The sequence below is a fragment of the Aspergillus fischeri genome, genomic scaffold (assembly GCF_000149645.3).
Source record: "Aspergillus fischeri NRRL 181 1099437636264 genomic scaffold, whole genome shotgun sequence".
NCBI classification, from domain to species: Eukaryota; Fungi; Ascomycota; class Eurotiomycetes; order Eurotiales; family Aspergillaceae; genus Aspergillus; species Aspergillus fischeri.
In genome coordinates, this window is record NW_001509762.1 from 4250697 (window position 1) to 4272902 (window position 22206).

The 22206-nt window shown below is 51.1% G+C and overlaps 5 protein-coding genes across 5 annotated transcripts, besides 3 other annotated features; 3 read left to right on the forward strand and 2 right to left on the reverse strand.

Annotated features, from left to right (window-relative positions):
• Positions 1 to 160: 160 nt before the first annotated feature.
• On the forward strand, positions 161 to 1315 carry NFIA_086530 (aldo/keto reductase; the record flags this gene model as incomplete). The annotated part of the gene is made up of 1 exon (XM_001260594.1): positions 161 to 1315. One exon carries the CDS (start codon positions 161 to 163, stop codon positions 1313 to 1315), a length of 1155 nt encoding a protein of 384 aa, XP_001260595.1.
• A 1024-nt stretch (positions 1316 to 2339) lies between these two features.
• luA (3-isopropylmalate dehydratase LEU1) lies at positions 2340 to 4781 on the forward strand (the record flags this gene model as incomplete). The annotated part of the gene is made up of 3 exons (XM_001260595.1): positions 2340 to 2439; positions 2494 to 2600; positions 2655 to 4781. 3 exons carry the CDS (start codon positions 2340 to 2342, stop codon positions 4779 to 4781), a joined length of 2334 nt encoding a protein of 777 aa, XP_001260596.1.
• Positions 4417 to 4478: a microsatellite.
• Positions 4782 to 5639: 858 nt separating the features above from the next.
• On the reverse strand, positions 5640 to 13179 carry ags2 (alpha-1,3-glucan synthase Ags2; the record flags this gene model as incomplete). Its single annotated transcript, XM_001260596.1, has 5 exons — positions 5640 to 6154; positions 6232 to 6437; positions 6496 to 12483; positions 12546 to 12721; positions 12829 to 13179. 5 exons carry the CDS (start codon positions 13177 to 13179, stop codon positions 5640 to 5642), a joined length of 7236 nt encoding a protein of 2411 aa, XP_001260597.1.
• Positions 12750 to 12775: a microsatellite.
• Positions 12750 to 12776: a microsatellite.
• A 4893-nt stretch (positions 13180 to 18072) lies between the features above and the next one.
• On the reverse strand, positions 18073 to 18879 carry NFIA_086560 (orotate phosphoribosyltransferase; the record flags this gene model as incomplete). Its single annotated transcript, XM_001260597.1, has 2 exons — positions 18073 to 18544; positions 18611 to 18879. The coding sequence occupies 2 exons, from the start codon at positions 18877 to 18879 to the stop codon at positions 18073 to 18075; spliced, it is 741 nt and encodes a 246-aa protein (XP_001260598.1).
• An 898-nt stretch (positions 18880 to 19777) lies between these two features.
• Positions 19778 to 21745, forward strand: NFIA_086570 (methylenetetrahydrofolate reductase (NAD(P)H) MET13; the record flags this gene model as incomplete). Its single annotated transcript, XM_001260598.1, has 3 exons — positions 19778 to 20601; positions 20666 to 21537; positions 21594 to 21745. 3 exons carry the CDS (start codon positions 19778 to 19780, stop codon positions 21743 to 21745), a joined length of 1848 nt encoding a protein of 615 aa, XP_001260599.1.
• Between the last annotated feature and the right edge of the window lie 461 nt (positions 21746 to 22206).

A 22206-nucleotide genomic window follows, 5' to 3' on the forward strand; every position in this document is an offset into this window, starting at 1 on the left:
TTAACGGAGATAAGGTCATGAAATCATGGATCCGCTTGTCTCCTAAACCCGGAGGAAGATGCCATTATAAAAGCATCAACAAGGACCCCCTTTTCAAACTGGCCATTCTACACAAGCCTAAATAAAGATAAGCCCCTTTATTGTTATCAACAACCTCAACATGTCGGAATTCTTAAGGCCAGCACCCGAGCCTCGCACCGAGCTTGGTCGGTATCGCATCCTCTCCTCGAACGCGGGCATCCGCGTGTCTCCGCTGCAGCTCGGCGCCATGTCGATCGGAGACGCCTGGTCGGATGTCATGGGCTCAATGGACAAGGAATCCTCCTTCAAGCTGTTTGATGCCTTCGTCGAGGCCGGAGGCAACTTCATCGACACCGCCAACAACTACCAGGACGAGCAATCGGAGACATGGATCGGAGAATGGATGGCCGCCCGCCAGAACCGCGACCAGCTGGTCCTCGCAACCAAGTTCACAATCGACTACAAGGCCCACGCGCTAGGTAAAGGCAATGCTGTCAATCACAGCGGTAACCACCGCCGCAGTCTGCACATGAGCGTACGCGACTCGCTCAAGAAGCTGCAGACGGACTGGATCGATATCCTCTACCTGCACTGGTGGGACCACACCACCTCCATCGAGGAGATCATGGACAGTCTGCACATCCTCGTGGAGCAGGGCAAGGTGCTATACCTGGGGATTTCGGACACGCCGGCGTGGGTTGTGAGCGCGGCGAACACGTATGCGCGTGCACACGGCAAGACGCCCTTCAGCGTCTACCAGGGGCGGTGGAACGTGATGCTGCGGGACTTTGAGCGCGAGATCATCCCCATGGCGCGGCATTTCGGTATGGCCCTGGCGCCGTGGGACGTACTGGGCAGCGGCAAGTTTCAGACCAAGAAAGCTCTCGAGGAGCGTAAGAAGAAGGGCGAGGGCCTGCGCAGCATGCTCGGGCCCAGGGAGCAGACGGAGGATGAGGTGAAGATGAGTGAGGCTCTCGCGAAGGTGGCCGCAGAGCATGGTATCGAGTCCGTGACGGCCATTGCTCTGGCTTATGTGCGGGCCAAGGCGCCGAATGTGTTCCCGATCGTCGGAGGGCGCAAGGTCGAGCACCTGCACGACAACATTCAGGCGCTGAGCATCAAATTGACCCCGGAGCAGATCGAGTACCTGGAGAGTGTGAAGCCGATGGATCTTGGTTTTCCTAGTAACCTCATTGGATCAGATCCCAAGGTGACTGGCAAACCTACACTATGGCTGGCTACCACTGCACCATTTGTTTTCGAGACTGGATCGAAGCCAATTGGGCAGGCGTGATAGATGACTGGGTTGCGTGATTGTATATAATATGTTCAATGGGAATTGTAATGTGTAGTTGCATATTCAATCGGAAAGTCTGCATAGACAGACAAGATACTTTGTATATGTATTCCACCGAAGCACAACTTCAACTTACCCAAGCTCCCGGCATCAGTTTTCGAACAGCACATGCATCATGCATTGCGATAAGTATGTACTACATTTATCTCTCGCAGGGCAATATGTTTCGACGGTATCTTCCTGCTTATTGGATATGCTGCACACAAATCGAGGTCAGTTCAATAGTACTACTGCAGTCATAAAACAGTCGTGAGTCTTACTGAAAAACTCGGAACGCCTTCGGCCTTCCATGATCTACGGAGTAGACTAAAAGCTCATCCTATGTGGAACGGATTGTTCACTCATAGACAGTGTGTCCACTGAGATCCGACAGGAACCGGCAGGATGGACCAAACTAAGACAGTGTCTCATCCTTGCTGCCTGCTTGCTGCCTGCTGCCTTGCTGCCTTCCTGAGCTCCCTATGGAGATGAATCATATTCCAGGGTCTCCTAAGACTCTCGCATCTGAAGTAGTGCAAACCAATAGACTCCGTCACACGCTACAACGATTAACCCCAAACAGACAAGTCAATCAAAGCACCCGCGTTACTCATAATAGTCAATGATTATTGATTGCCTCGTTGTGACATCCGCGACTAAGCGGTCCAAGTGACCGGTACCGGAGGGAGCCCCTAGGAGAATCCTCTGCAGCCAACCAATCACAGCCAACCCAATCTCTGCTGACCGGACCGATGTCGGATCCGCCCCTCATCGTCTCTGAGCGACATCGCGACCACCCATCCCCGATAAAATGTTGCAGCTCCTCCTTGAGATTGCATCGGCATCATAATTGTCATTATTAGTATCTCCAAGGCATTGAAGCATCTGTCTTTCATTTTTTCTTCTTCTTACTGATTAGCCAAGAAAGGGAGTTGTTGCTGTTGTCTCGTATTACCAGACTTTCCGCTCGCCTTTGCCCCTCATGCCTGGCGCAGACAAGAAGCCCAAGACCTTGTACGACAAGGTCTTGGATCACCACATTGTCAATGAGCAGGAGGATGGTACCCTCCTCATCTACATCGGTATGATGACTCGTAACTAATTTTCCCAATTGTCTTAGAGCTAACCGGTCACAGACAGACATCTCGTCCACGAAGTGACTTCCCCACAAGCATTCGAAGGTCTCAAGAATGCTGGCCGCAAGGTCCGCAGGCCGGACTGCACTCTCGCCACAGTTGATCACGTATGCTGTTCTCATCTCCTTGTATGAGATCAATCAAAGCTAATTGAGCAATAGAACATCCCTACCTCGTCGCGGAAAAACTTCAAGAATGTCGAAGAGTTCATCGAAGAGACCGACTCTCGTCTGCAATGCACCACCCTCGAACAGAACGTCAAGGAGTTTGGTCTCACATACTTCGGCATGGGAGATAGGCGCCAGGGTATTGTTCACATCATCGGTCCCGAGCAAGGGTTCACTCTCCCCGGTACCACCGTTGTCTGCGGTGACAGCCACACCTCCACACACGGTGCCTTTGGCGCCCTCGCGTTCGGTATCGGCACGAGCGAAGTCGAGCACGTCCTCGCCACTCAGACCCTCCTCACCCGCCGGAGCAAGAACATGCGCATTCAGGTGGATGGTGAGCTGCCTCCTGGCGTGACCAGTAAGGATGTGGTCCTGCACATTATCGGAGTCATTGGCACCGCGGGTGGTACTGGTGCGGTCATCGAGTTCTGCGGTTCTGTCATTCGCGGCCTGAGCATGGAGGCCCGCATGTCCATGTGTAACATGTCCATCGAGGCCGGTGCCCGCGCGGGCATGATCGCCCCCGACGAGACCACCTTTGAATACCTCAAGGGCCGACCCCTAGCCCCCAAGTACGACAGCTCCGAGTGGAAGAGGGCTGTCGCCTTCTGGTCGAGCCTCGCGTCCGATGAGGGCGCCGTCTACGACAAGACCGTCGTCCTTAACGGCAAGGATATCATTCCCACCGTTTCCTGGGGTACTTCCCCGCAGGACGTTGTCCCCATCACGGGCGTCGTTCCCGGACCCGACGACTTCGAGGACGAGAACCGCAAGGTCGCCTGCAAGCGCGCCCTCGAGTACATGGGTCTCGTGGCCGGCACCCGGATACAGGACATCCCCGTCGACAAGGTGTTCATCGGCTCGTGCACCAACGCGCGGATTGAGGATCTGCGCGCCGCGGCCAAGGTCGTCCGCGGCAAGAAGGTTGCCGCCAATATCAAGCGCGCCATGGTCGTTCCCGGTTCTGGTCTGGTCAAGCAGCAGGCGGAAGCCGAGGGGCTGGACCACGTCTTCACGGACGCTGGTTTCGAGTGGCGCGAGGCCGGCTGCTCCATGTGCCTGGGCATGAACCCCGACATCCTCTCCCCCCAGGAGCGCTGCGCCAGCACCTCCAACCGCAATTTCGAAGGTCGCCAGGGTGCCGGCGGCCGCACTCACCTCATGTCCCCCGCCATGGCCGCCGCCGCCGCCATCGCCGGCCACCTTGCCGATGTGCGTGAACATCTGACCGCCAGCCCTCTGCTGGCCAAGGCCCAGCCCCACCTGGACATCCAGCAGGAGCACGAGGACCCCACGACGGAAGACGAGTTCGACCGCATCATGGACATGCCGGCCGACAATGAGCCGCACGCCAACTCTTCCGCCGCCACGGCCGCCGCCGGTTCCAGCGCCGGTCTCCCCAAGTTCACCACCCTCCGCGGCATCGCCGCCCCAATGGACCGCTCCAACGTCGACACCGACGCCATCATCCCCAAGCAATTCCTCAAGACGATCAAGCGTACCGGCCTCGGCAGCGCCCTCTTCTATGAACTCCGCTACAACCCCGCCGACGGCTCGGAAAACACGTCCTTCATCCTGAACCAGGAGCCCTACCGCAACGCCAAGATCCTCGTCGTTACCGGCCCCAACTTCGGCTGCGGCAGCTCCCGCGAGCACGCCCCCTGGGCCCTCCTCGACTTCGGCATCAAGTGCATCATCGCCCCCTCCTTCGCAGACATCTTCTTCAACAACACCTTCAAGAACGGCATGCTGCCCGTCGTCATCTCCGACCCGGCCGCCCTCGCCGCCATCGCCGCCGAGGCCTCCGCCGGCCGCGAGATCGAGGTCGACCTTGTCAACCAGGAAATCAAGGACGCTGCCGGCTCCAAGCTCGCCTCCTTCGACGTCGACGCCTTCCGCAAGCACTGCCTCATCAACGGCCTCGACGACATCGGCCTCACCCTCCAGATGGAGGACAAGATCCGTACCTTCGAGGCAAAGCGCACCCTCGAGACCCCCTGGCTCGACGGCAGCGGCTACCTCAAGCGCGGTAACCGCGGCGGCGCCACCATGATCCAGGCTGCCCCCGTCCCCAAAACCAACCGTGGAGACGTCAAGACCGAGCCTCTGGAGTGGTAAATGTTCTTTTTCGTGATTGCTCCTTTTCCCGTTCACTCAGCAAAAATTTTACGACCGTTCATGCATTCGTATTCTGCTGTTTTCACCTGGATGGTGCTTCATTTCACCTCGCTCGAGATTCTGATTTTCTATTGCAATGCATTGGGCGGGCTTTCGGGAATACTGTTCTTCGCTTTTATTATACCACATACGGATATCTTTAATGCTATCGTTCTATTTGCAATACAGAGACCGTAGCTTTGACTGTGCAGATAAAGAATCATTAATTGACCATGGATATCGTAATCCCAAACAAACAGACATAATGCAAAAGTCTAGTTTCCCTCGTGATACATCCAGCCCGAGGCGAAACAAATAGCATCGGCAGGTCATACAAAGGAACGACATGACATCCAAGATTTGTGCAACCACAGAAACCCATCAATATGCAATGCCCTGCTTTTCTCTCGAAGCAGAAAAGTCAGACAAGCTCGTCGGTAGCAAGAAGAGCCGCGATCAATGTACACAACATGCGAATGTGCCTAATGGCCAGAGCAAAAGTGCTAAAATAGTACACTCCTCATAAACCAGAGCAGAAGAAACCGCCCAGAACATTAGAAACGAATAAATGACCGACGATTATATATAATGTCGGAGTATATAGGCGCTTATATCTTCATAGATAAAGAGCAGTGTCACGGAACCTCGCGTCGCCGTCAAGGCAGAAGGCTAAGAGCGTTCCAATACAGAAAGTCGAGGGATACTTGCCGTTCAGGGCTTTGAAAGTTGCTCTTTCCGGAAGAACCTCAAGAACCCAGCGCTGCGGAAGAGTGTTTGTCAGTCTTGGGTTCGAATATCAATGCTTGGAGGATAATGTGCTTACCATATTAGCAGCTGAAAGAAAATAGCAATCCAGAACCAGGCATTGGCAACCGAGCTGACTCCGGCCGTCAGGTCTGGTGAAATCGGGCCCGGACCAATATTGTTCGGAGCAAACGCCCTGGCGCAAATGGTCGCAATTGAACCTAGCACTTGAGAAGCCAGCAGAGTGAAGCAGATGTGCATCCGAGTCAAGGTCTGAAGCAAGATCATGCCGAATCCGAGGCCCTGTAAGGAATCCAGGACTCCAAGCCAGAGCCACAGGGACCGAGAAACAAGGGCCCCGCCTACGTCCCCGCCAGCCCAGGGAAGATACAGCCCAATCCCTGAGACCCCCCAAAGCATCTGGGCCCATCGCGGAGCCCCCAAGCCGCAAGCGAACACTGGAATGATCCAGCTATGAGACTTGGACAGGTAACCGAACAAGTATAGCAGCGCGGCCCAGACAGCGCCAAAGAAAAAGGCACACAAGATTCCCACCTGCCAGGCTTCCGCATTCTTAGAGCTCCAGAGAACTGTTGCAGAGAGAAAGCGAGAAATGTCAGCCATTGCCCTTGAGGATATTGCAATATCCCACGGTTCGACGACTTACAGCTCCAATTCCGTCCATACTGTGCGCTCAGAAAGAAGTTCTGAACGATGACAACGACGAAGTTCCACAGAACGATCTTTCGCCGGAAGACAGACTTGTAGAAAGATGGGACTTTCCCGGGTATCTGCCGGTAGTAATTCGGCAGACCGAAGAAAACAAGCAAACCGACACTCCACAGGATGATGGCGATGGGTAAGCAAATAGCACTAGAATATCAGTTAGCGAATTGTGACAGTAGACGGAAATGAAGGGCATCTAACGTACGTTATCTTCCAAGTGTTTGTTATATCACCCTGAGGATTGATAATGCCACTGTTGGTTGCTTGAGCAAGGCTGGTTCCCCAATACCACAGGCCGATCACATAAGCCTGCTGGGTACCTTGAATGACACATGCACGGAAAACCCACTGTTTGACAGGCACTCCATTCTCATCACCGAAATTCAGCGCAAAGAAAATGGAGCCACTGGAGGAGGCAGCAGCGTACAGTCCGCTTCCCACATTCTGGATCCAGCCGCGACTGAATGAGTTGCTTTCGAAATGCGCGACACCGATTATGACAAACGCAAGGCCATACAACAGCCATGGAAGCGAGAGGACAACCACTGACTTAAAGTTGCGGAAGAAAAACCACCAGATGATCGATGTAATCAAGTATGTTGTTGCGATACCGTAGAGCTTTTCAGGTGTCTGGCCCACTTCGCCGGTGAGCAGTGTGATCTGGTAGGAGTTGGCCGCGATGATTTGTCCCAATCCAAGAAATATCGAGTAGATAGGCCAGTCACCAATCCGCACTTGCATCCATTTTTTCAGGCCTGTGGGGGGAACATAGTCAGATCCTAAGAAGAACTCATCACGTTCTTTGGGTGGGTCGCTGTCGCTCTCACGCGCTCCCATTTCATTGGAGACCGTATCGTTGGACGAAATATCTCGCTTGACCTGGAAAACGGAAGAAGCAGGAGACTGATTGCGACCTAGTCTAGCATCCCTGAATCTATCGAACCACTTCTTCTCGCTCTTGACAAGGTACTCCTCGATGCAGAGCTGTGATTCACTGTTTGAACCATTCAACGTCTCCAACTTCTTTTCAAAGATTCTGTAGAACTCGCCGGTACTGTCTGTGAAGAAAGGATCAACCCTCTGGAGTCTATAGTCTCTCTTGGCGCCGACAATCGAATCCACCGAGAGCACAGAGGCGCTGCTAAGGCGGTGACTCGGGTTAGCAGGTTCCAGCATCCGCCGAGCAGGAGGGAATAAAGTGTCGTCGGCTTCAGTGACACCAGTGCTGGTGGGGGACAGGGGAGTGTTGAAAGAGATAGACGTTTGACTTGAATGTCTCCGACTGAAGAAGTCCCGAGGGGTCCACACGGAATGATGCCCTTGTTGCTGGGAGATTTCTATTTGTCGCCCTGCTTCCGCTTGTTCAGGCGTGAGAGTGTATTCGTCGTCGCCGTAGTAGCTGGGGATAATATCGTCATCGCTGCTTGACTCGACGTCAGTCGTTGAGTTCTGATTGTCATCACTGCCCGCTTGGTTCATCTTCTTGAGCTTACGACGGCCGCGGCGCTCCAGATGCCCAGGTCCAGCTCTTACTCCAAGGGATAACTGCCGGCTAAGACCTGACTTGGGCTTTTCAATCATTCCAGGACTTGGATCGCGGCTGTATACAATTGTGTTTCGTTGCTGGGGGCCGAGGACGCTGAGCCTACTGGCGTTTGAGATACTTGGTTCCCGTGAATGGGTCAAAGGAGGAGTTTGGATGCCCGTTGGAGTCAGATTTCCTGCAACTGGAGGCGTCATCATTCCGCTCGGGGTGTTGCACCCGGATGGAGTCAATGGCTGTCCACTTGACTTCGCCAGTTCTTTGCTATGAATTCGAATCGCAGTAGACTGCAAGATTTCAAGGTCTTCCACCCACTGAGCAACAGGAAAGCGTTGCTTCGCGGACCGTGCCCTCATCATGGCTCGAACTTTGGGTTTCGAGCTCAATGCACTACCAATAGCGAGCTTGAATTGATGGAGAAGATGCGATGTTGTTGTAGATTCAACATTGTACCACCAACCAGGCATTTGACCCAGGCCGCCAACACGCGCACCAATACCAAGAGCACCCTTGCGTCCAAACTCCACTGCAACAAGGCCAAAAGGCTCATCGCGCGATGGGATTAAAGCGAAGTCAGCACCAGAGAAAATGAATGGCGGAAGTGCTGTGAACTCGGGCCTTGAGAACACACGGCCGGGGTACAATTCCATCATACGATCGAGCTTCAACGCCGCGAATTTGCCATAGAGGTCAATAACCGGACCAACACAGATCAACTGAACGTTAGACCGAGCTTCCAGGACTGCAGGCATAACATCTGCAATGAGGTCGATACCCTTTTGCATGGACCATCTTCCGACGAACACCAAAAGATCTGCATTAGGATTCTGTTCCAGTCCTGCCCACTCCTGTGCCTGACGCTTGAATTCTCCGCGGCTGGCCTCATAAGCTGCATCCACCTTGATGTCAGATTGCCTAATTAGCTCTCTGTTCCATTCGCCCGTGTCTGTAGGATCAGGATTCGGTAGGTTTCCAACTTTCTTCAGTCCCCAGAAGATCGGATACCGGGCATAAGAGCGCTTCCCATACTTCCTTGAGACACCTACGGCACCGAAGCCTTGCTGATGCAGCCGAAGGTAGCTTGCACCCGCATGAAGCATGTTGAAGACCTCACCAAATTGGACGTAACGACTTGCCACATCAAGGTCAAGGTTGAACACCGAACAGACTTCATCTTTCTCCTTCTGCGTTCGCATTGGCCATAGTCCTTGGAATTCAGCGTTGTGAAGGGACAAGCAGATAGGGATAGTCTGTGGTAGCAGATAGAGTGGAGCAATCGAGCCATGATAGTCATTGACGTGATACAGTTCGACGGAGAATCTCCTGATTGCCTGTGCGATACACTGATTCCAGGCAGAGTAGTAGATGGCACTATCCAGATCGTCCATCCGAGCAGGATACGGCTCTGTCTTGGTTTGCTGGCGGAAAACGGGTGCATCCAAGAGAACATAAGTGATGTTCTTGAGAACATGGTACTGGACATTGACCTCGTAAGAGTTCCCGAGTACGGTGACAAACATCGGGTCAGCCCTCTGATCCTCAGGGTAATCAACACCACCAACACAAGGGACAACCCATATCAGGTTCTGGTGCCCCAGGTTCTTGCCCATAAGCTGTGCCATGACGCCTAGACCGCCGATTTTAATCTTGATCGCCCAATCTTCAATGTCGTACTCCATTGTGGCAATCAGGACAGTCCTCCGCTTTAAGGCCCCTTCATTGAATGCAGACCTGCTTTGGAGAAAGCCTGATCTGTTTGCAAAGCGGACAAGAGGATTCATAGGCTCGCCATCTTCGAGAGGTACACGCTTGATCTTCCTCCGGAGCCATAATGGCAATAGCGTCTTCTTCTCGCTGACGCCGACTTGGTTAAATTTCACTTGGTAGAACGATTTCATGAAGCCGTATACACATGCAGCAGCCGTCAAAACTGGTATGAGCCAAAGGAGGAAGAAAACGACCATCTGAACTGCCCTGGAGCCTGTTGGCTCGAGTCGGAACTGCAGAGTCGAATCATCCAGGTGAAGGACCCATGCCAGATGGGGCGCTGGCGGGTGGTCAGTGATGTTAATCAGTGTGGTACTGAGGGAAGAGGGAGGCATGCGATCTAGGACGCCGTCCCTATCTGCATCACCAAACACGAAACTCTGGTCAGGTTGACCATCAGGATTGATGCCCCAGACATTGAACTGGCCCTGCGCTGGCCACTCAGCCACAAATCTAAACCGCCAGAGTCCATCCTCTCCTAGCTGAACCGCATTGTTCAGTCCAGCATCATAGCCGTATTGATTATACGGCCCATTAAAGAAGAGGTGAGGGAAGCGCCGTGGGCGGTTGGAGTCCCAACCAGAGTCTCCTTCTTGGACATAGTCGCTGCTCCCAGTCAACTTGCTCCAATACTCAACGCGCACATGCTTTCCCTGCCATTTCTGCTTCTTGGTTCCGGACCAGGGAAGTTCCTCTATTGTCTCATTGCCGCCTTTGTAGTCCATCCAATTAGAGAATGAACTTCCCCAGTTGGTGGAATAGCGATACTTGTCGGCACCAGCAGCATGATGTTGAATGAAAAGGGTGCCGTTCTCGTGCTCGTGCAACAGACTACTGGAATAATTGGCCGAGGTAAATACCATGGGATTGTCACTTTGGCCAACACGAAACAAGAAATGGTCAATGGCATTGGTTGCGCTCGTCCCAGCGGAGTCACTTGCGTTTGTGACCGTCAACCGGTGAATCCCGTTATACACACCAGTCAACTTTCCGGTCCAAACCCAAACATTTGGAAGCTGACCGGTCCATTGCGTGTCAGTCGCGGGAATCTTGTTGCAGCTCGCACTTTTGCTGTCGACAGATGGCGTTTTCCCGGATTCTGTGGTTGAGTTCAGTGTGATTGACTTCGTGACAGAGTCACAGTCCATTTCTGCCGAGAAATAGATGCTGACATCTATCTCTTCAGCCTGGTCAGGCGCGACCTTTGAGAGTAATGGGGTATCGTGGCCAGGCGTGATCTGAGTGATCATGGGACGGGGAGCAATGAATCTTTTCTTTGGGACATAGGCCCGGAACTCAAATGGCTTAAGAGTCAGGCTGTCGAGGCAGCCATTGGTGTCTGTGGAGCCATTCAAGCCAAGTTTCTTTGGACTATCTTTTAGAACGTGTTCGTCATGTGGATAAAACAGATTTCGCACTGTCGTTCCGGAGGCGAACGGAGCGATTAAGGCAGAGTCATTGCTGCCGCAGTCGAATTTGTAGTCAACGGTATGGTTCTCATTCTGGTATACCAGCCACACCGGTTGGTCGTCCTTGTCTGAGCCGAGGCTCTGGATACCCGGGGTCACGTCTCTTAGGATTGACCACATGCCCGTTTCGGTAGGAGTGCTGTTTGAACCAGGGAGATGAATTTCACGAGTCTGCTTGGATAGTTTCTGTAGCCACCATCCGTCGTTCAAGACAAGGTAGTTCTCTCTCATCTGGTACATATGTTTGATAATGTTCCGGACGGGATGGGAAGGATCACGGTGATCGTACGTAGCCGTCTCGTCATGGCAGCCCTGGCGACCCTTTTGGATAGGCCAGTTGTAGTATTGCGATGGTGACAGTTGAAAACAGCCATGAGTCTTCCATGCTGTGGCGGGTGACATTGCTTGACGTCCATAGATATAGTTGGAGGCCGTAGCATCCAAGATGTAGAAAGCCTGTTCTTCGCCCCACAAAAGCAGTGGGATGCCGGGAAGATGCAGGGTTGTGACGAACAGAGCAAGGAGCTGGCGCTCTACACCGTACTCAATGGCCGGCCAACGGAAAACATCCTGATTTGTGGCACCATACATGTGTCGAGGATCGAACTTCCCAGTATTGGCATTGATCATATCATTGGATACGACCATTAGGTTCCAGGCATCAGTCCAGTCAACTGGAGTATCATAGCCAGCTGCCAGGTTACCATCTAGGCCCAGAAATCGAGTCAGGGAGCGATATATCGAGTAGTGGAAGGCTGCTGCGTCGATAGCCTCATGACCATGCTCGCGCAAGAAATACTGGTGGTCCGATGAATTGGTCATGTTCATAGCATCGATGGCAGACTCCAGATATTGGTTGGGCTGCCTACCACGCCCAAGGTAAACGGAGCCAAAGGTGTTTCCTCCAGTGATCTCACCGGAAATGAAGAAGTTGTTCTTGCCAACTTTACGAGCACACTCCCTATAAGCGAGCGACATCTCCCCCAGGGCATCCACGGTGGCTTGCGTGGCCTTGTCGTACCGAAAGCCGTCAATATCAAGGGCTTCGATAATCATACAGGAATGGCGAGTCAATCTTTGTCTGACACTGGGATTCCACTCGCGCAAACGATCTTGAACGGAAGCGAATTTTGCCAGTTGACGTTGCCAGTCTGGATAGACACCAAAAGCCTCTCGGTCACCATATTGGTCGAAGTCACTGTTGTAGCACCCATTCAATTGGTCCCTGACGGATTGGTCGACTGGCCAGCCAGTTTCATTCCAAAATCGCGGGTAGTCACAGGTCTCGTTGTAATCATTTCCAAGGTGGAAATCGACATAGTGGCGGTCAGTCTTCCAAAGTGCCTTGTGTTCCTTGACGGAAAAAGGGGTAGTGGTATTCAAGTATCCTTCGAAACCAATCAAGTCACCCATGCTACGCGACGGGCACCGGTCAGTCCAAGCACTTACTGCGCAAGGAGTGTGGACATTACTTACGTCGCGATTGTGTTGTCGAAAACGACATACATGCCTCGTCGGTGAATTTCCGAGATTGCGTCCCTCCAAGTCTGGATATTCCCAAAGTGGTGGTCGAGCAAGGTAGTATCGAGAGCTGAATAGCCGTCTGAACCCCAGGGCTGATTGATCAAAATCGTGCCTGCCAGATAGATGCCCTGTTCGTGAGATATTAGTAAAGAATCCTTTTTTTTTTTTTTTTTTTTTTTTTTTGGGCAGACAAAGTCAACGTAGATGAGGCAAGTAAAAGAAGTCAGAAACGCACTTTGATGCCCATTCCATGAAGATAATCCAGTGTGTCGATCAAGCCGACGACGTCACCCCCATGACGCATCTGGTTCGAATTCAGATCATGCTCGAAGAGGGTGCCATTGATGTTATCGTTGGTTGGATCTCCATTGACAAAACGGTCCAGGAAAAGGGTGTACATGGGGAAACGCCAATTGTCAGGCGACGGTGTGTACTTGTGGCCAGGTCCATCTGTAGAGTATTCAGCAGGATTGCTCGCTTGCTTGTTCGTGTTGAGATTGTAGTCAACGAGGGCCTCGTCGTAAGGCCATGCTATCGAGGTTGCCGCGAAGAACGCAAGCAACGAACCCAGAAGCCTCCAACCCATGTTCAAGTCGACCGACGACCGTACAATAAAATGGGTGCTACCGTATTATGAGAGCAGCATGTGGTTCAACGGTCGAAGAATGTCTTTTGGAAGGGTATTTCAGACAAGAGCAGGGAAAGAGAATGGATCTATGAGGTAGCTTAAGACCACCCTCGCTCTCTCAAACAACTCTTTGCTTGTTCCCTCTTTTTATCCTCTAAAAAGTTATTAAAAGTTAACTCCAGCCAATTGCAGTTGAGAGATTAGGCTCGGGGAGAATGGAACGGGTCGAGAGGACGAGTGGCGCCAGCAGTAGTAGCTGACGATAGTCGAGGGGACAATGAGAAAGAGGATCGAGACGAAAGAAATTTGTCCGATAAACATGCACAAGGGGGGTCTAACTGGGAGAGAAGGCCCAACAGGCAAGTCGAGTATGGGTCCCAAAGATGTACAGACAACAAGTCCGCCACGAAGGATCGTGGGGGCGAGCAAGCAAAGCAGGACGACAACTATCCTTCGCTTATCCTACCTACTGATGCTGCTGCATGATACTCGTTAGACGGATGGTAGACGCAGCTCGCATGCAGATAGAACGGCAAACGTAAGAAAAGATAGCCGAGGGAGTGAGAGACGGGAAGAAAAGAAGTAGGTGAGAGATGGTCTGTCTCAAAGTCGTGCTGTTGAGATTCGGGACCTCCTGCTCGATTTCCAGAACCAGCCATCGACTTCCTGCATGATATGATAATTTTCGGCAGATCATCTGCCCCCTGTGAAGCCAAGGCCATTGCAGTGGAGTAAAATTGAGCAGTGGAGACTGGAGACCGTGTCAGAGTTGAGCATAGGGAAGCGAGACCGGAAAGTTGACGGTGACTATGAAGAAGATGAAGGAAGGAGGAAAGTCAGTCAGTATGATGAATGCACCTAGGTACATTAGATGCCTTAGGTTCCTAGGCAGCTGTGGGTACTGTATTCACCCCAGTGGGGCCAGTGGGTACCTTACGCTGATGCTCTCGTACATACCGGGTTTTTTTGTTTTTGTTTTCTTACCTCTGTCTCCTTTGCACTGTATATTGATTACTTGCCTAATGACATTGGCATACTGCATTAGTTTATTGAATGCTACGGAGTACACGGTGTCTTCTGAGAGAATATCATACTGCATGTATGAGTATGGTGGCTGAGAGTGGTGAGCCACTTCTGTCTGATCTGTCGTCAAACGGACAGTACGCAGTTACTTAGTAGTAATATCTAACTATGCTTACATCTGAGTACGGTGATGAGACTTGTGTCCTTTCATTCACTAGGTACTGGCTGCTCATCACGGCTGCGTGGTTGAAAGCACATGCACTCTCAATGCACAAGTCGTGGTCAAAAAATATCATGCGAAGTTCAACATTCGCATAGCCGCCAAAGACCTTGATAATCGGGCAGCTATGTGGTTATAATCTGATATGTGACTCCTGATGACCCTCAGAGCCAATAGCACTGTGGAAGCAACCCTTGACGCATCCAAGATTCTGGTTATGGACTGTGGTAACACGGGCCCTGCCTTTTTCTCAATAGTAGCTACCTCCTGCTAATTGCGTGCTTGATTCAATCCAGCATATCAGAGATGCACCGTCAGCCTCTCGCTTATGCATGCAAAATGTGGATAAAACCTCTGAGCCGGTACTAGGTACCCGATATAGATCGATACGCGGAAGCTTTGACTGGCCGCGAAGCATCGGATCGGATAACATCTCAATTACTCAGAAGCGTTTCCCTCTCTAATATTAAGAGATCACCGTAGTGCTAGTGACACGGTGGCCTAACCACTCAATGCGTGCGTACCTTTATTAATATCAGCTATAGAACTGGACGTAGTAACAACTGTCTCTCTACATTCATGGTCAAGGGTTAGACAATCTGTATCTTACGATATCATGGGCAATAGTCTGTCTCTCGCAATTTGGCTATTAAGGTTCTCCTACTCTTCCTTCTATGTCATGGCAAAGATTGGATATTTCAGCTTCATGTACCAGCACGCCATATTGATAGTGACAAGAGATTCCAGAAGGTTCACTCATCGGGGCTACTGTAAATTACACGTCTACGTATGGATGATACACAGGTCCCCGGGCACTGACAACCGGCTATTATGGTTTTCCTTGCTTGAGTAGTGCCAAAGGGATAATAGAAGTTGCGATTTCAGGATATTGCGATTTGCACCACGAACCAATCCTTGTCAAGCCGTTTGAACATGTCTCAAGTCAGGTCAAGTTTGTCTCAGTTCGACCTCCCCGAGTCATTGTGGCCATATTCAAGGGAGAAAGGGATGTTGTTGTCATGGTCAGTACAGTAAGGAGATGGTTGAAGATCCAAATACTATTCGTATAGCCCTGGGTTCTACAAAGTCCAGCGTGAAAACAACAGGACACCTGACAAAGGGATGAGACGTACTACAGATGTTGTCGGGGTCGTTCGAGCAGACATACCTTACGGAGTACTCATGGGTCGCTTGCAGTCGGAGACTGAAATCAGCGCATGTTGCTGGGTAGTCAAAGAGAGCAGAAACCAATTGCCGATACCACAAACCTGGCTCCGGTAGTAATCTAAATTCAGTTGGCGAGATTGATATCGTCATATCATAAAGCAAACTCAGTATCCCTAGTTCTGTATGAGAAACTTTGCGCTCTGTCAGTGGATCTTCGCCCTTGCTTCTAGAATCAGTAGTTCTGTGCGGTTACCTGTATTGTGGCGTTTTGGGTTAAAAGTCGCCAATCAAATTTCGCACGTATACTGCATGATTAAATCTGAAAACTGTGACCACTGACTCGAAAACTGCGCGCATATCAACACTACACTCTCACTGTGAGCTCGATAACCTGCTTGGTACTCCGTAGTGTTACAGATTATACTATAACACAGTGGGGCGCCAAGACCTGGACGGCGGATGATCCAAGCTTTGATGCCAGACCAGATCAACCTTAAATGCCAGTCTGTTATCCTGATTGGCTGCTCATAAATATTGTGTTCTTTAGGTAGTTCTTCTCTCTGGGAGACAGCCAGACCGCTCCGTGAGATCTCTCTACCTATTTATCTATCTATGTAAGTAGGTACTCGGTACGTAGGCAGGCCCTCGGCCCTCGGGTGATCTCTACAAGGGTCTTATCAGCGGCATACACATGATCGATGCCGGATCATCATCGTCATGCTTTGCAGCGTAGCACAGATCATTGCGTAACAATCCCAGCCGCCATTTCTGCATGTGGGATGAATCATGACTTTAACGGTGTACGATGACATCTGCTAAGGTTGGTAACAGTCAGTGCGGTAGCAGACTTTGAATAATCTTTCTTCGCTCTTGCTTCTCAGGCAGGATATATCTTCACCTCCAACGAACGGACAATGGTATAAATTTATGAGAAGTTGCTGAGGTATTCTTCGTTATATGCCAAGTGAACACTGCACCCGGCCTGGTGAACATCGCTGTTGCAATTCCAATTGCGGCAAATGCCGCTCGATTGTGAAGCCGCCGAAGCCATCTTTTTTCTATAGGGGACCACCGGTAGAGCGCATCGAACGGCATCCAGAATCCACAACAGGACGCAGGCCCGATGAGTTATTGAAAACCCGCATACAGGCCCCACGTCCATGCCAACACTTGTTACCCAACATGATATTTCAAGCCGCAACAACAAAATCTGTGCCGCGCTGTAGGATTTCTCGGCACATGCAACAAGGATACATCATATGCAGCATCGTTTGCCATTACATCCTTCTAGTCAGCGTCTTCGCGCACATATCACATTTAGCTTGCCCCTTCGAGTCAGTGAGCCGACCGCTTGGAAGCTACCGGAAGGAGCTCATTTTCTTCGTTATCCCAATCTTCACCGACTTGAGAGCTGGACGAGATCGCCGATCTTGTTCGCATTATCTCCTGCAAGATGAAACTTAGGGATCTATGGTGAAAATGTCCTCCTCACCGGCTTTTGGTTGGAAAACTTTTTGTCATCCAGACTCGTCCTAGTAAGGTAATTATAGTCGAGTCTTAGAGACCGCCGCGTAGCCTCCTAGAAGGCAGATGGCTTCTCATGAGTTTATGGCAGAGGACCGCCTCGATACTTTTCGTTGATCGGACTGCACGGTATCTGCCAAGGCGCCCTTTCACTCCTTGAAAGAGGCACTTGAATCGATGAAATTCTTCACCTTCGACACTCGGTATCAGTACATTATACATTGGGAATGACATACACTGTCATGCTCTTTGAAATTGCATAGACCGAATGAGCTAACTAATTATCAACTAGGGAAAATTGTATGACTCCAAGCCAGCATGGCATGCATTGGAACTCTAAATTATGTTTTCCGTGGGAGATGATCTCCCAAGGATTGGATTTCTAGCTGGAACGTGAGTACACCCCCATGGTTAGTGAGACATATTTGATTAGCATGAGCCAAGGCATGTTTCAGACAGGTTTTACCCCACAGTATCCCTTCGTTGTGGTGTCACGTAGTCCGTACATTCCAGGTGATGTTGCTTCGAAGGCAAATGGTGTATGATGTCAGAGCAGTATCCAGGGGGATTAGCAGTGGTTTGAGGTCGAGAATATCGTCATTCAAACGCTGGCTGGTAGTTTGGCTTGGAAAACAAAGGGATGTAGTATGTCTTGCAAGGTGTGTACAATCGTATACAGGGCTCAGATCTAGCCATTTCAGGTGAACAACCGAGATATATACTTGAAAAACACTCGAAGAGCGCAGTTTCATGACGGTCCTTCGGAAGACTACAACGAAGAATGATCAAAACCGCTGCATATATGACTTTATACGTTGGTGACCAGGATTGTAAACTTCTATTGATCAAGCCCAAAAACCCCACGAACATCATCAAGACTCATTGGTATCATTCAATATATTACATTCCTGGTTCATTTATTCAGCACCATAGCGAGCCCTGTAGTCCTTCAACCGCTGGATTTCGCTCTCGCCGATCTTATCACCCAGCTTCTCAATCAAATCATGGAGACCAATGACAGCCCGAATGGGGATGCTCTCCCCAAGATCCCTCTGCGCAACACCGACAGCGCTCTTGGGCTCCGCATCGCTGACCCTCTCCTCACGATCGAGCAAGACAACGACACCAGCGACAATACCGCCTTCTTTCTGGATGATGCCTACAGCCTCGCGCAAAGCCGTTCCCGCCGTGATCACGTCGTCGACGATGACAACCCGCTTACCCTTCAATGGGGCACCGACGATATTTCCACCCTCGCCATGATCCTTGGCCTCCTTGCGGTTGAATGAATAGCTGACATTGTCCCAGGTGTGGGTTCCGCCGATAGAGTCACGCACGGCTAGTTCGTTGGTCACGGCCGCGGCGATGGGGATGCCCTTGTAAGCAGGACTATTATCAGACCGGTTAGTACTGCTTCAAATCAAGGGATATAGACGCTTCAAGGGAAGAAAGTACCCGAAAATGATATCAAAGTTGGGGCTGAGTGTGCCATCGGCGGCAGTCTTTACAAAAGGCTCGGCGGATAGAACGCTGGCGTAGGCGGCAGATGTGGCCCGGAGGAGAGGTGCAGTGTGAAGCAGAGACGAAGTGAAGAAGTAGGGAGATTCACGACCGGACTTGAGGGTATATGTGCCGAAAGAAAGGACGTTGTTGGAGATCAGTAGTGGGAGCAGTGACGCCTTGTAATCCTGATCGGCGGCCGGAGGAGGAACGGAAGCAGACATTGTGAATTGATAGGTAGGATTAATTGACTCTAGCAATTGGATTTGAGGGGTTATGAGGGATAACTATGAAAAAATAGACCGAATATCTTATATCACCGAATGCAGAGACCAGAGTATAGTTCGACGGAGACCATTTCTTTTTTTTTCTTTTTTTCCCCTCTACTTTTTCCTTATCCGCCGAAGAAGGAGGGGCAAAACAGCGGGGTGATAGTGGCCTGAGGTGTCAATCGGCGCTCCCCGTATTTTGTCCTCCGGTGGATTGCTACAAACTACAAACAACCTCCCAAGCTACACGTAGTACACTGAAATTTCGGAGTATAGGAAAGTATTGTTGCTTGCTTTATACAAACTCGGTGATAGACTTAAAATCTAAAAATATCGACCCTTTGCGAGTTGCTCGCTGAGTAAGTGGAAACCACGTGCCGGCCACGTCCTCCGAAATCCGGCCTCCCCAGCGGAAAGGGACACCGACTCACACCGGTGCTCTCAAGCAGCCCGCTTCTCTGTTTCTTTTTCCCATAGCTCTGCTGCGTTTACCTTGCAGTCGATTCTGCTAATCTATTACTTTTGTTGTTTTGGTTTCTCTCAACCTTTGTTTTGCATTGTTTACTTTGACTTTCGGTTTTGAACCCTCATCGCAGTCGCTGGCGAGATCGGTGGGCGAAACGGGGCGATTATCCACAGCTCCTGAAGGACATCTAACGGCAGGCCAGCTCAGATAACTCGACCTTTTGTTGCAGGTACGGTACACTTCTGCTTTCTTGCATATTCTAGCGCCCAGTACTTCACTCGCTGTTTTGCACTCGTCGCCGACACGCCGGCTAAAAAGTCTGGCGGTCTTTGACCTTTCCATATGTGAAGCTGATTGTTGCTCACGGACAGACTGTAATATATCAAGATGCACGTCAAAGACATGCTCGCGGACAACGAGTCCGCCGGGAGGGTCGGTATCTCTTTCGAATTCTTTCCTCCGAAAACGGCCCAGGGTGTTCAGAATCTCTACGACAGAATGGATCGGATGCACTCTCTAGGACCCTCCTTCATCGACATCACCTGGGGTGCTGGTGGTCGGTTGTCGGATTTGACCTGCGAGATGGTGAACGTTGCTCAATCGGTGTACGGCTTGGAGACTTGCATGCATCTGACCTGCACAGACATGCCCTTAGAAAAAGTGAATGCTGCACTCAGTGCTGCTTACAAGGCAGGCTGCACCAACATCTTGGCGCTTCGCGGTGATCCGCCCCGTGACAAAGAGGCATGGGAAGCCACTGAAGGAGGACTCCGTTATGCAAAGGATCTGGTCAAGTATATTCGGGAGAAGTACGGCAATCATTTCGACATCGGTGTGGGCGGTTACCCTGAAGGCGCAGACGACAACCCGGATGTGGATCAGCTGATCGATCACTTGAAAGAGAAGGTCGACGCTGGAAGCTCCTTCGTCATCACGCAGATGTTCTACGATATAGACAATTTCATTGAATGGGTCAAGAAATGCCGTGCCAAGGGCATCACAGTGCCTATTATTCCCGGTATCATGCCTATCTCCACATATGCCGCATTCATCAGACGAGCGAACTGGACAAAGGCGCGGATCCCACCAGACTGGCTCGAGGCTCTGGAACCGGTGAAGAATGACGATGCTGCTGTCAAGGAGATCGGAAAGCGGCTGGTTGCGGACATGTGCCGACGTCTCCTCGCGGCTGGCATCAAGCACCTGCATTTGTGAGTTTATTCCTACCCAGTATATCAATGGTTTTTCACGTGGCTAAATGCGACTTTACATTAGCTACACCATGAACCTGGCACAAGCGACACAGGCAGTCCTTGAGGAACTTAAACTGATTCCCTCGGAGGAGACCCCGCTTCAGAGACCCCTGCCCTGGCGGCCGTCACTCGCACTCAACCGCCGCGGGGAGGATGTCCGTCCCATTTTCTGGCGCAACAGAAACTCCTCCTACATTGCCCGTACACAGACATGGGATGAATTCCCGAACGGCCGTTGGACCGACTCTCGGTCCCCTGCCTTTGGTGAGCTCGACGCTTATGGCATCGGCCTCAAGGGCACAAACGAACAGAACATCAAACTTTGGGGCGAGCCCAAGTCTATTCGCGATGTAACGCAGATTTTCGTTCGCTACTTGGAAGGGAAGCTGGACCGTCTGCCATGGAGCGACTCGCCAATCAGTGGCGAAGCCAATGCCATCAAGGACAACCTGGTCCAGCTGAATAGCAGGGGTTTACTCACAGTCAACTCGCAACCTGCCGTGAACGGTGTGAGATCGTCTCACCCTGTGTTTGGCTGGGGTCCCAAGAACGGCTTCGTCTACCAGAAGGCATACCTCGAGCTCTTTGTACCTCCCTATCTGCTTGACGAGCTGATCGCTCGGATCGAGAAGAATCCCGACTTGACCTACCATGCCGTGGCCAAGAATCGTGAATTGCGCACCAACACTCGTGACAGCCCTAATGCTCTGACTTGGGGTATCTTCGCCGGACGAGAAATCGTCCAGCCGACCATTGTGGAGACGATCAGTTTCTTAGCTTGGAAGGATGAGGCATACCGCCTGGGTGAAGACTGGGCCAAATGTCATGATGCCAGCAGCCCTAGTCGGAAGTTGATCCAGGATATTATGGACAACTGGTACCTGGTCAACATCGGTAAGTTTGCGTTCGCTCGCTGCATGTATTCGAATTGCTAACCCTGGATATCTTAGTTAACAACGACTTCCACAACACGTATGACCTCTTCGACCTGTTCAACGGTCTGGAAGTGAAAGACCTTGACGTGGAGGTCGGCCCCGACACAGTCGAGACCAAGTCCCAGCCAAACGGGGCAGTCCCCGAAGAAGTTGCCATAAAGAACTAAGGCCAGGAGCCATAGCCTCAAATCCTGCCTTGACTCTTTCTACCCCAAAATTCTCTCCAACCTCTCATACCCCTTATTCAACATCTATCTCAACGATACCAGCCCGGGGACACAATTCCAAACCCCAGGGCATCATGTTTAATGGCGACACGACTGAAGACCTCTCAACGATTTCTTCCCTGGGCGTTATTCACTTTCAACATTTTTCAACATTTCTCTTTCCCATATACCCCTCTCATCTTTTTCTTTTATCATTGATCACGAGCGAGGAGGATTACGAAATTCAACATCTAATGTGGTATCAGCTTAGACGCTACGGAACAGAAAGTCCTTGCTCACATTTCCTCTTTTCCAACAAAAAGAGGCTTTGCATAGACAGAAAAGCATAGTTTTTTTCTATAGAAGGAATGGGTCCTTCGACGATACTTCAACATACATGACGGATGACGGAGTTTGGTTTC